A 13,363-nucleotide genomic window follows, 5' to 3' on the forward strand; every position below is an offset into this window, starting at 1 on the left:
TTCGTTTGGTTATGGTTTATGAAATTATACTAACAAAAAAAAGTTTCACATCAGTTAATTTCATTTGCTCAGTGAGTTTATTTGGTGAATTAAAAATATTTTTAATTATGTTTCTTACCAGTTACCACCACTATGCATTTCTCTCCCCACTTCCAACTTTTACTATTTTCATAAACAACATAAGTTGTTCTGAGTAACAAATAGTTGAATCACTGTGTGGTATGATTGACAGATAACTTTGTCTTTTAAGCTTGTGATGATCAAGGGTTCATTTCTCATAATCATGTACATGAAGAAATATATGTTAGGAGAATTCAACTTCTTAAATGGATCTTGGAATTTTGAGAGATTAGTCCCTGATTCTTGGCTAAAGAAGGATACTCTCAGTTCATTAACAACAACAAAAAAAAGTTCTCAGTAATCATAGTCATACCCATGTGTGTTGATAAAAACTGCTAGGCCTTCATTTGCACTTTGTTGAAAGTTACATGTGATAAATAAGAGGCCAGGTTAAGGTTGGGGGTGTGATATTTGATGTTTTAATAATATACATGGACAAGGTCAAAGTCTTATGGGGGCCTTGCTAATTTTCTATGATGAAGTATGAATGAAGTTTGTGAGCAAATGACACCTATAAAGCACAAACTTCCAAGCTGTAGCCTGCCAAATAAAATAACGGGCGGCAGAAAATTCCAAGGGCAGCTGCATCTGCATGGCTGACTGGGTGAATATGACTTGGTGGCACTTGTTGTAAACGACGATTGCTTTTGCTATAGGACAGTTGCCAATTGAAGATAACAAGGTTCTTGACCTTAACCTTTGCATTGCTCATCATCATGCTGGAAAAATCAACGACTAAAGAAACCGTATGCATTTTAGAATGTAAAAAATTGGTGGTGTCTATATCATTACTAACTTCAATTAAGGAAAAGAGTGTACAGGTACAACAAATTTTGAACTTTTCATTTATTTATTAATTGGCATTTGTGTATTTTGAAATCTTCTTATTTAGTCCTTAATGAGTTTTGAACTTTAATTATGATTAATCCAGTAGTGAATTTATAACGTGGCTCAATCTAAATTTTTTATTTATGACAACTACGTTCTTTAATATGTTTATTGTATTTGTCTTTTAGTATTTAACAAAGATATAGAGAACAAATCTTCAATTTAGTTTTCTAAAGTTATGCGCGTCACTACTTCCAAATTTTTTAATCATATCGTAGCACTCTCAATTTAAAACATCATCGTAGTATTCAACCAAGGCTTCTCTCACTGTTTTTGTCCTTGAAGGATTTAATTTAGTACTACTAAACTAGTTCCTCCACAGTTTAAAATAGAGGACTAAAGTGATGATAAAAAGAATCTTTGACAGACAAATTTTGTGACATATTAAATCTTTGAGAGATTAATTTAGTGAGCATATTTTTGGATGACCAAAGTGGTGGCAAAAAGATCTGAGAGACTAATTTGGTGACCAAATTTTTAGAATAGTTTTTATATAGATTTTTTTTTTAGAATAGTTATGCAATAACACATAATTTTAGAGGACTAAATTGAAAATTTAATCAAGTAAAAATTAATGTTGCAATAAAATAATTCAAACAAAAATTCATTTGATATTTTAGTTGATCAAATTATTATAATATCATTAAAAAATTATTCTCAAGTTTTATTTATGTATTTCATTTTTTCTTTTAAGGATTAAAAATGATATAAAATGAATAATTTGATAAAACAATGCAGATAGCATGCAAATAATTATGATTGCGCCATCGTCTGTAAGCTAATGACAATTATTGCAATTGATAGAATATTCATAATTTAGGAAGTAGATAAAAAGATTTTAAATTTTACGATATCCATTTTATTTACAAAATATTTTTTTATAGTTCAAATCCAGTTTTTCTTTCAATTTGGTTCTCATTGATCCTTGTCCATCCATAATAAATTGATTTTACTGTTTCTACTTTTTTAAATATTTAAGTAGTTAAACTCGACAAATATTTGGTTCGTTAGACATTAATTTGAAAAGACAAACGATATATATATACATAAAAAACAATATATTTTTTGTTCCATCATTTTGCTTGCATGATTTATTTATTTTACGAATTGGACGATGGTATTAGTAGTTGTGCATAAACTACAATTTAGATAACACATACTATAGATCCAAACATGACTAGGGGCGTGAAAAGGGGATTTATGTTGGTAGTATCATCCGCCCTAATTAATTAAACAAACCATTTTTTTTATATAGATGACTGGAAATGGTACCTTTTTTTCATTTTTTTTATATAAAATTCTATTTCAACATTTAAACTTGTAAAGTATAATTTATAATACTAATTTTAATCAATATTAACTTATAATATTTGTTTTAATGAAACTTACTGATAGAATTGGAAATAAAAAACCTATAGGTCAGTCTTATTTCATAACTAAACAAAGGTCCCGTGTCACACACAGTTATTGATATAATGAACCTACATATAACATTTATATAATGTTCTACACATAGGCACCTACATATAACATGAAAATGTACATGGCAAAAGGTGGCCTTCACGTATAGATATAAAGTATGAGATTTATTGGCAGCATAATGGATGGCACGTTGATGTGCTTCATTGTCAATTAAGCCCAAGTCAAGTCCCCCCCCATTACCAATGAGCTATCAGCTATATATATCAATCAAGCGAATGTCTCTTTAATTGGCAAGCCTTTATCTCTGAACTCTTCCAAGTCCCTTAGTATACCCCTCAAGGAAAAATGGCTGGTATGCACTTCAGTATCCTTTCTCTACTGCTACTTCTGGTGGCCTTCTCTTACACAGAAGCCAGTGCAGATGTTCCAAAAACAACAGACAAGAAAATAGAGGTGGTGGTGGAAGCCACGGTCTACTGTCAGAGCTGTGACCACTTTGGAACGTGGTCTTTGATTGGAGCCAAGCCCATTCCTTCAGCCAAAGTGAGTGTTACCTGCAAAAGCCACAATGGTCATGTGAGCTACTATAAGGTCTTTGAGACAGACAAGAATGGTTACCTTTATGCACCACTTGAAGGGTTCAAAATGCAGCATTATATACTTGACCACCCCCTCCACTCTTGCTACGTGAAGCCTGTTTGGTCTCCTCTTGAAAGTTGCAGCCTCCTCTCCAATGTCAATTATGGTCTGAATGGGGCTCCACTTCGTTATGAGAACAAGAAATTGCATGGAAGCAAGTATGAGGCTGTCATATATGCTGCTGGACCCTTAGCTTTCCGTCCTTCTGAATGCTCACAGACTCACCACTAATGTCTCAAGCAATTACCTTTGACCATGCATTGAGATTTATTTGATCATGATTTTATTGTTGCCTATTGTTTGTGTCTACATAGTATTCAATCTGAAGATGTTTCCTTTTGTTATTCTTTTTGGTGTATTCCATTTTGGTCTTTTTCTGTATTAAGCTAAATTGCAATGTTATTGTGGTTATTTAATCTCATTTTATTCCTTAAAAAGAGAAATGGTTTTCATTCGAATAGTCAGAAAAGTCAGTAGAAAAAGGACAACCGAAACCTTTCATTCGAATACCTCACATAAAATCAAATTCTGCTTACATATCAGAAATCAGAATAGGCACTCAGCAATCACCTTATTCCTAAAAATCCAGAGGCATGTTAAACATCTTGTTTATATCATCTATGGCTTCCTTTGTGAGGATAGTTGGCTCAAACAAATCAGATTCCTTGGACTTTCCTAGCAATTTTGGTGGTGGTGGAGGTGGAACTTCTTGTTCCTGGAGCTCATCATCAGCAAGGATTGAAAACCCACCAATGTCATTTCCCCTAATGCTCTGGTGGGCCTTCTCCTGCTTGGTGGTGGTTCTTCTCCTAACAAAATCTATTGGCTTCCCAAACATGTTATTTATGTCATCCATAGCTTCTTTCAAGTTGATGGTGGGGTCTACTAAACCGTGGTGGCAAACATTTTCCACCTCTGGTTCATCCAAAATGGCGGAACCAACAAATCTGCAAACGACTGTATCCTCTCTGAACTTTGAATTACGATCGCTATCAGCATCCATATCACTAGATTTTTTAGAAGGAATATCCTTGGAGCGTAGAAAAACAAAGCCATTTGGTTGTGAAGCCGATGAAGTACAACCACCTTCAAACAAATTCACATCACTGGTCTCAGAAGTCTCTTCATCATCAATGTATATCTGGAGCGGTTCTTGGTGAGGTTGGCTAGCTTCAGTCCTGTTCCGAAGTGACAAGGAACCGGATGGTTTGATTCCATTGTCCAAGTTTTCATCAACCAAAACCTCAAACTCGTTCTTTGTACTACGATCTTCTTTTGAATGGTTTTTATGTGATTTCTTGCCTAATGGAACAGTCTCCAATGGCTCCCGGAACATGCTGTTAATGGCATTCATGGCCTCCTTCATATTTATTGTAGGATCCACTAATCCATGATGGCATGCATCTTCTGCTTCAGACTTTCCAACCATGGCAGTGTCAACAAACTTGACTACAACTGTATCATCACCACAAAATCTCTTGCGCTCATCCTTCTTAGTCTTTATGTTTTTATCATCAGCCACACCTTTAGCTGCATAATTATCAATTCGGGGTCCCTTTTGCACACCCTCAACACAGTCTACTCCATTGCTTTTGCTTCCCTCAGTTTTGTTGTCAAGAGAAGGGAAGCTCTTTAAAGACAGAGGCCTCCTGGAAGCTTTTGCTTCCTGATGCTGCAGGAGATTCCTTCTAAATTAGCTAACTGAATACCACTAACAACAACAACGAGATGCCTAAAACAACACAGATGTGAGCACATGAAGAGAAAAAGCAAGTCATTACCTGGATTCTCTTATTATTTTTTCGCTCCATCCGTTGAAGAAATTGTTCATATGATTTCTGCAATTTATCTAGAGGCTCTGCAAGGCTGTTCAGAAAAAAGGCAAGGTAAAAAATGACTTTGGAAATTTCTGGGATAGAGAAGCATCTCATACAAATTGGAGTACCAGGTTTTGCTAAGCTAAATTGAATGAGAAAGTAAAATTCATCGAAAATGATGCATGCATCAAGTTTCAAGCATAATCTAACAGCAACTTCATCTGAATTTTCTGTCCCAATTTCACAGAAGCATCAAACACTGCAAAAAACTGAATGGGACACCTGATCCAGTCAAAGGTGAGAGTGTTTAAGCTAAATGGTTAAACATAGTTAGCGTTGCATCTTAGTCATATCATATCTATGAAGGAAAGATTAGAATAAAAGAGGGATGCCTGTCATGACACTGTGCAACTATCGACAACCATGTTAACTTTGTTCGTACAAAGTTCATTGCTAAGTTCCATCACCACTCATGTACTCAACACAACAATCAAAACAAGATGCTGACGGTTACAGAATACGACTTACTTCTTCACTCCCAGATGGTACATTTTCTCTGCCTCATCGCTCTTCTTGCTTTTCTCGTAGTAAAGAGCATACGCTTGGTAGAATTCACAACGTTTTGTCCCAATGTGATTAGTCTCCATCGTTCTCAAAAGTGTTTTTGGATCATCCACAAAATCCATCTACCAATCAGAGGGGAAAAAATCACTAACCATCTCATTACCCCATTGTAAAATTCGCTAAATCCAATAATCCAATAATAATGATATAAAAAAAAAATCTTTAGGCTTCATTTCCCGAACCCATTCCCACAAATCACTAAAAGAGAGGGGAAAGGGTGTTTAGGTTACCAGGTGGAGCCAAACCCGAAGATAGCGCATGTCGTTTCTGTAACGCCGATCGAGCTCGAAGGTGTGTGCGCATTTCTGCAGGAACGCGGGTAACTTTTCCTTTAGGGTTTTGGGAGGAAGAGTGTCCTTCACCTTTCGGATCGCGCTGCAAGTAAAGTTGGGAATGAGTGAGGAAACCGAAAAGTGAAGTGGAAAACAGAGGAATGGAGAGAGAGTGGGAATTAAAGGGTACCGAAGCCATGGAAGAAGAGGGTCTTTGCCGGTGTAGGCGTGGACGTCTGAGATTAAGGAAGATAAAAGTTCATCCACGTTCGCCATTTCTGAATCTGCGGTGGCGGAAACGGTTGTCGTCGCGGTGGTCCTGATTTGAATTTTAGTCTGGGCGCGGCTACGAGATGCTCGTTATATCGAGATTCAATTTTATTTCACTTTTTTTTGGGTTGGGTAATGGGCTGGCCCACTTTATTTCCAAAATGGTTGGGCCCAAGTCCAACTACCACAGAAAACATTCCGAATAGCCTGATTTCTGCATGATGATTTTTTTTTTTTTTATGATTCTGCATGATGAAATGAAATAACTAAAAAAAATATACATAATTTGGTCCACACATTTTTTTTTTCCATTTTGTTTCTAAAATCACCTTTACAAAAAAAAAAACATCCCTATAATTAGTCTCTTCAACCAACCCATATCTCACTCACATACTAAAAACTATCCGATATTATTTCTATTTTATTATTTTTATTTTTCAAAAAATTTAAAAACACACGGGATGCTTTTTCCCCTAGTTTTTAATAAAAATAATATAATGAACAATAAATTTTACTCTTGTTAAGATTATTGGATGGAATTCAAGCTCTCGTTATAATATAAATAGTGATACTGGATTTTTTTTTTACATTTATAATTACTTGAATTGAAAGAAAATTGGATAGTTTAGAATGTTGATGTAGGTCATCAAATGTAGTAGAATTGAATAATTCATGAAACTAGTATAAACAATGAATCTTTTGTTTTTAGTTTCAAGCACTAAACCTTATCATGATACTAATTACTAACCTAAAAGGCAATATCCTAATTTTCAGTTAAACCCTAAATATAATCAAATTACTTTAACAAAAAAAAAGCATAATCAAATTACTTTAACAAAAAAACAGCATAATCAAATTACTTTAACAAAAAAACAGCATAATCAAATTACATTTGAACTATTCAATTCTAGTGCATTTGATGATCACGGATATTCTATCCAATTTTATTTCGTACAGAATGAATTTAACTTCAAATAATTATTAATGTACAAGAAAATTCAGTGACACTATTTATATTGGAAATCTAATGTTATTTTTAAAAATAATATAATTTTTATATTTTTTTTATGTAATTACATATATTTATCTTATAATTTTTTATATCAAAATAATACCATTGTAAAATATAAATTTTTACATATTAAAATTTTCATTTTTCAACATGAGAGAAATAAGTCTGGTTATTGAAAAGAAAAGCAAAAACCTGGTGCGTTGCTTCTACTCACACTTCCTTCCTCTTCAGCCCACCAAGGAAACTGCTTCCGAATCTGATCAATGGAAAACTCAGACGAGCAACTTCCCTTCTCTCCACAAAACCCTAACAATGCCGAAGAAGAAGACGACGACATCGAAGAGCCAGAAGACGAAGACGAAGAAGAGGAGGAGGAGGACGACGACGACGACGACGTCGTTTCGCAGGAGCAATCCCCATTGTCGCGGCTGCGCGAGCAGCGTTCGAAGCTGGAAACCCTGTCCCGGCGATTGGCGTCGGAGCTGGTCCCAATCCGAGTCCACGACGTGCTGATTCGCGGCAACACGAAGACAAAGGAGTGGGTGATCGAGGCGGAGCTCAAGCTCCTCGAGGAGGCCACCAACGTGCAGGAGCTCATTCGCGCCTCCGAAATCGCCCTCGCCAGGCTCCGCGGCCTCGAGATTTTCGACACCGCCGAGCTCACGCTCCAGGCCGGTCCGCCGGAGCTGCCTCACACCGCCAATGTCGTCGTCGACGTCGTCGAGTCCGCCAACAGAATCTCCGGCGATTTCGGCGTTTACACCAAACCCGCGGTACAATTTTGCTCTCTAGTGTGTGTTATGTTGAGATTGCACTAGATTGAATTCATTCCAAGTGAGGGACCGAGAGATGCTAGTGTTATTTAAGGCGTTGTAAAGAATTTTTAGTTAATATGAGAATGCTTTTTCACTTAGGTTTGAGGTTGTAATTTTTCATTGCAGATGCTTGTAGCCTTGTTTGTACTATAGTGCAAACAGCAAATCTGTAATCAGGAGTTAGGACAATGACCATAATTTAAGTGACTATGACATGACTGCATTTTGAAGGAACGGGAATAGCACTGTGGCTTGTTATCAGAGACCAGGGGTTGGTCCTATATGGCCATACTTTGAATGGAATTAGTTTAGCTTTATTATTTTGCAGTTGCCGTAAAAATGTCATTTCCTGATCGTTAGCTGTTTCTACCATAAAGTCTTGGTTTGGTTAAATTGTTGAGAAAACATATTCTTCCTGCCGTTGAGGTTAATGTAATCTTCTAGTATGATCTTTGACTATTCTCAGTCGAGACATTAGACATATATTGAACTGCTTGTGCCAAGATTATAGAGTCAAGGGTTTAAGGGAAGCAGACTTATTTCCCCCTTAATAATATGAAAGATTTTATAGAATTAGAGCAAAACAAACTACTATGTACCATTGCTTTACTTCTTGGCTATTGATATTATGCATAGGGATGAGCAGGAGTTAGTTTGCATGTTTCTTGTTTTACTATTTTGACTATTTGGTCAGAGATAAGGTAAGTATTTGAAAGAGTATACTTAATGTGGAAATTGGGAAGATACTCCAAATTCTTGGAGCTCCAATTTGATTTTTCTTTCTATGAGTGGAGTTTTTGTGGCTTTTGGTCCTTTAGAATGATTATCTCTATTTCTAATGACTTCTCGTGGTAATAAGACAATCAGGATATAATGTATGTGCCATTATATAATGTTAATTTGTTGGGATTTTTAAAACTTTATGAGGTTGCATAGATATGATTTGTTGCCTATTGATAAAATATAAAGGTTTGATCATGACTATGAATTTTCAGCTAAATTTTTTTTTTCCTTGTAGTGGAGTAGAAAATTTCTGTTTCATCCTTGTTTTATTGGAAGCTGTATATTGATTATCTGAGTATTTATTGGTCTTAATCCGCTACCTTTTTTTTCATGTTGGAAATGTTGCAATGCTCTTTCAGACTAGTTCTTGGTCTGCTGAAGGTGGTCTTAAGTACAAAAACTTATTAGGTTATGGTGATCTATGGGATGCCTCGTTGGCCTATGGTGCCAACCAAACAACAGAGGTAAGTGTAGGAGTGTATGCCCCTCGACTGAAAGGATTGTTAACCCCCTTTGTAGCACGACTATCCATGCTTTCTCAAGATTGGCAAGAGTTTTCTTCATATAAAGAGCAGTTGCTAGGCTTGTCTCTAGGCTTAATCTCAACAAGGCACCATGACTTAGTCTACACTCTTGGATGGCGTACCTTGACTGATCCATCACAAATGTCATCCAGGTCTATAAGGAGGCAACTTGGGCATGGTTTACTATCATCCTTGAAGTATACATTTAAAATTGACAGGAGAAACTCACCAATTAGGCCTACAAATGGATATGCTTTTCTTTCTACCACTCACTTTGGTGGCCTTACACCAGATCATCGGAGCTTGCGATTTCTGCGCCAGGTGCAATACATCATTTTCTTGTCCTTTAATTAATTTGCCGAAATGCAATTGTATATGTCATGAATAAACATTATAATCTCTGTTAAGTGATAGATAGCACTGTAGTAATTACAACAACAACTTATCCCCCTGAGTGATGAATAGCAATGTAGTAATTTTTGAAATGATTTTAGTATGCTCTACTTTCCAAATTGATGCAGACCAGAAATTTTAAATGAATTTATCGTTATAACTATATATTTGTAATTAATTAATTATTGTGGTTACTTTAATTTGGAGGATTTGATTGTGTATAGATTTTTATTCCCAAATTTATTTCCTTGTAACTCCCTATTTGGGACAGTCTCATTAGAGTCTATATATTTATACCAATCTATGTATTTTTTGGAACAACAGAAAATAATTTCTGATTCTTTATCCTTTCCACCTTCCAAATGAATTAGATTGAAATTAAGGATTTGGAATCTAGGGTTAAAACATCCGATTCTTTTGGGTATGGGCAGAGTACATCTTCTTGGGCATTTTAAAAATTCTGAACCTGGTGTCTGTAACAATATTCTTCTTTTCCTATACATGTTGACATCATTTAGTTTTAATTTTGCCGGTTGTAGACAATGTATGAGGAGCTTGTTTAACCAGAGTGTGGCCTCTCCACCAAGTGAAAGAATGCCCTTGCTTGCTTTGCCTGAGTAGGATGCTCATACTTGTTGAAAAACAGCCTATTTCGTTATTCTCACTATTTGAAAAATCATGGCACTAGTGCATGATTGGTTGCTTATGGTTTTTGCTTCTTTCATAGGTGTTATATTATATATCGTGTGTATCAAGAAATCATATTTTTCTAACTTTATTGTATATATAGTGCAATTTTGTTACCACCTGCCTGAAAATGCTTTGGACTGTGGTAAATAATATATATTGGGGAATGGAAAATTATCCATGTATTCTTTAAAAAAATGTTGGGAATGATGACTTCAAGGCATGTTCAGTAACACATGTATAACGAGTTGTGGTAATAACCCTCATCTGTCTAAATATATGTTGTATTTTCTTTGCTCATTTTTTATATATTTTGTTTTCTTGACTAACTTGTTTGACTCTTTCAATGCAGGAATTTGATGTTCGTTGTGCCATCCCCTTTGGGTTTTATAATACGGCACTTAACCTTGGGATTTCTGCCGGTGCTGTTTTTCCATGGGGGCATGGCTTCATGAACAAGCCATCTCCGCTTCCTGAAAGGTTTTATTTGGGTGGTGATTTCTCTCCAGTTTGCACCCTTGGAGGACCAATAACATTGTGGGGATTTAAAACTAGGGGATTAGGTCCTACTGAACCACGAAGACGAAGTAGAGATGGAATTATTGATGACAGTGATGATTCCTCTAGATGGGACTTCATTGGAGGAGATCTAGCTGTTACTGCATTTGCAGACCTGTCTTTTGATCTTCCAATTAGGTGGTTGAGAGATCATGGAATTCATGGTCATGTTTTTGCTGGTGCTGGGAATACTGCTAAATTAACTCAGAATGAATATAAGCACTTTTCACCTCGGAAGTTCTTAGAATCCTTTCGAACATCTGTGGGATGTGGATTTGTTGTTCCCACTAGACTTTTTCGCCTAGAGGTTAGTTTATGTTTCAGTTTCTTTATAGTTTATATTAATTGAGCAGGGGATCAAAGGAACCAATTTTTTTTTGGGGGGTGGGGGAATAATTGAAGTGAAATGTTAATGATGGAGGGATACATAGAAGACTTTGGGAATTGGGATAGGTAGTCTTATTTCTTAAATTTGGACTTTGGGCTAGTTGTGTAATTTTTCTTTTTATTTTCCTTAATTTTGGGTCTGAACTTAGCACTTAATCTTATAAATTATCTGCAACAATATTTGATCCAAGTTTTGATATTGTTGCAAATCACCTGAATATAATTTATTTATTTATTTTACTCTTTCAACTATGTACTGATAATAATATAATTTAGAGAAACAACCAGTTGTGGTTGTAAGGTTGGCAATGTTTGACAAAATTATCCAATCTCTTTTCTGATGTGGCACTTACTTGACCTCCCTTCTAATTTGGTATTTAATTGTTATTTATCAAGACTTTATGATTTCTTCATTGACACACTTCTAATTGTTTCAGGGTAATTTCTATTACATACTCAAGCAGAATGAGCATGATCGTGGGAAAACTGGATTTAGGTTCAGCTTCTCGGCTCCTTCTTAGTGATTGAGTCCACAGCTGAGATTCTTTTTCTTTTTCATTTATTCTGTAGCATTAAACATTTTTGCTGCCTGTCAATGGATGGCTAGTACTCTTCTTTTCCTTCTCGTTTAAAAGCCAGACTGAAATCGGGAAAGGGCACTGTTCCAGTGTTGAGGATTTATAGGATCAGTTTTTGGAAAAGACATTACCCCTCGAGACATATAAGCCGATGCTCATTGCATGACGATGGTGTATGAAATTCCAAATTATTCGCTCGTGTATTGCTACTTTAGAAGGCCTCGATTGGCACTGAGAATTCTCAAACTTTGTTTGTTCAACTTAAATTGAATAAATCGCTAACATTCGTTCAGATCATTCTTGTGGATATTTATGCCTATTGTCTTCCAAATGGTAAAACAGCAAATTGACTTTGTGCTTGTGTACTTGTATATTTGATGGGTGGTTCCTGAAGGTATACACGGGTTAAATTTTGATTTTCTGCCAATACTATTTGTGCTAACAATTTAATTCATGTAACTTAAGCCGAAGTCATTCCTAATCCGAGCTGGCTCAGGAGATCTTAATTCATAACCTAATTCCAAAAGTGAAAAATGTCTAATTATTAATACCTCCTGAAGCACGCAAAAGCCCGGAAAAGGAAGACATTGGATCAGTCCCTATATTAAGAAAAAGGTTAAATCATCTATTGTGTCATTTTCTTATTGAGATGATCTATTTATCCTTGAAAGTGTTAGATTTTGTCATTTAGTTCTCTAAAATTAAGAAAAATCAAAAGAATTCCTGAATTAGCAATCTATTTATCACATTAATCGAAGCTTGAGTGATAATATTAATGTTTCTTTTAGTGTAAAATTAATTACTTATACTTATATTTCAGTAAAGAGATAGTATGTTATTTATTTTTATGGCTTAATTATTTATCTAGTTCTTATAATTTTCAAATTTATGTATAAGTGGATTTTTTAGTTCTTAAAATTTATATTTTAATTTTCAAAAAGTCTTTATCGTTAAAATTATTTAATTAAGGAATTAAAATATAAACGTTACAAACTAAAAAATCCACTTATTAACTACAAGATCTAAAAATGATAAGTTTGAAAATTTTATAAAAACTAAATGAATAATTAAACCTATTTTTATTTATTGTTGACATGCCTTGACACAATTGTACTTAAAAAAAATGTTAATAAGAAGCATACTTTATACCTTAATATTTTTCATTATCAGTGGATTTTATGTGAGATTCACATAAATTTTACCTTATATAAATGTTATTGTTAGGAAAAATTTAGGAGAATTCAAAGAAGAGATGTTAGAGACTAGTTGAACAAAGGTTGAGACATACATCAAAATATATGTGATCAAGTAAATTGTAGTACTCAAAGATGGCATTAACACTTAGAGTGTGTTTAGTCAAGATGATGAAAATAAAAAAGATGAAAATACAAAAAAAAAAAACATTTGAATTAAGGTAAAGTATAAAAAGTGTGAGATTCACCTTATTTCTTTTTTATTTATCTCCTTCTCCCCTCTATCAAACACAAGCAAAGGCTTCCGACATGCCTCAGAAATAACTAAGAGATGCTAATGATCACTTCATATGAACTAGTTATTATTGAATGACATGGAAT

General features: G+C 34.8%; 3 protein-coding genes across 3 annotated transcripts; 2 read left to right on the forward strand and 1 right to left on the reverse strand.

Moving 5' to 3' along the window:
* The first annotated feature begins 2,694 nt into the window (after positions 1-2,694).
* LOC100782212 (non-classical arabinogalactan protein 30) lies at positions 2,695-3,490 on the forward strand. Its single transcript, XM_003552218.5, has one exon. The coding sequence runs from the start codon at positions 2,776-2,778 to the stop codon at positions 3,298-3,300; it is 525 nt and encodes a 174-aa protein (XP_003552266.1). The 5' UTR covers positions 2,695-2,775; the 3' UTR covers positions 3,301-3,490.
* Positions 3,491-3,565: 75 nt separating this feature from the next.
* On the reverse strand, positions 3,566-6,318 carry LOC100783816 (probable inactive serine/threonine-protein kinase bub1). Its single transcript, XM_003552221.5, has 5 exons — positions 5,973-6,318; positions 5,741-5,885; positions 5,415-5,572; positions 4,851-4,935; positions 3,566-4,741 (listed from the first exon to the last, which is right to left on the reverse strand). Exons 1-5 carry the CDS (start codon positions 6,056-6,058, stop codon positions 3,647-3,649), a joined length of 1,569 nt encoding a protein of 522 aa, XP_003552269.1. The 5' UTR covers positions 6,059-6,318; the 3' UTR covers positions 3,566-3,646.
* A 902-nt stretch (positions 6,319-7,220) lies between these two features.
* On the forward strand, positions 7,221-12,081 carry LOC100785408 (sorting and assembly machinery component 50 homolog). Its single transcript, XM_003552224.4, has 4 exons — positions 7,221-7,837; positions 9,022-9,507; positions 10,619-11,131; positions 11,649-12,081. Exons 1-4 carry the CDS (start codon positions 7,328-7,330, stop codon positions 11,730-11,732), a joined length of 1,593 nt encoding a protein of 530 aa, XP_003552272.1. The 5' UTR covers positions 7,221-7,327; the 3' UTR covers positions 11,733-12,081.
* Positions 12,082-13,363: the final 1,282 nt, after the last annotated feature.

This window comes from Glycine max, chromosome 18 (genome assembly GCF_000004515.6).
Source record: "Glycine max cultivar Williams 82 chromosome 18, Glycine_max_v4.0, whole genome shotgun sequence".
Lineage (NCBI taxonomy): Eukaryota > Viridiplantae > Streptophyta > Magnoliopsida > Fabales > Fabaceae > Glycine > Glycine max.

Bases quoted from the DNA above. Each gene is read 5' to 3' on its own strand.
- LOC100785408 (XM_003552224.4), top strand. From the start codon at position 7,328: ATGGAAAACTCAGACGAGCAACTTCCCTTCTCTCCACAAAACCCTAAC. The intron at 7,838-9,021 runs GTACAATTTTGC...ATGCTCTTTCAG, and splicing joins GCGTTTACACCAAACCCGCG to ACTAGTTCTTGGTCTGCTGA. The intron at 9,508-10,618 runs GTGCAATACATC...CTTTCAATGCAG, and splicing joins GCTTGCGATTTCTGCGCCAG to GAATTTGATGTTCGTTGTGC.
- LOC100783816 (XM_003552221.5), bottom strand. From the start codon at position 6,058: ATGGCGAACGTGGATGAACTTTTATCTTCCTTAATCTCAGACGTCCAC. The intron at 5,886-5,972 runs GTACCCTTTAAT...CTTTACTTGCAG, and splicing joins CCTCTTCTTCCATGGCTTCG to CGCGATCCGAAAGGTGAAGG. The intron at 5,573-5,740 runs GTAACCTAAACA...TCTGATTGGTAG, and splicing joins TTCGGGTTTGGCTCCACCTG to ATGGATTTTGTGGATGATCC.
- LOC100782212 (XM_003552218.5), top strand. From the start codon at position 2,776: ATGGCTGGTATGCACTTCAGTATCCTTTCTCTACTGCTACTTCTGGTG.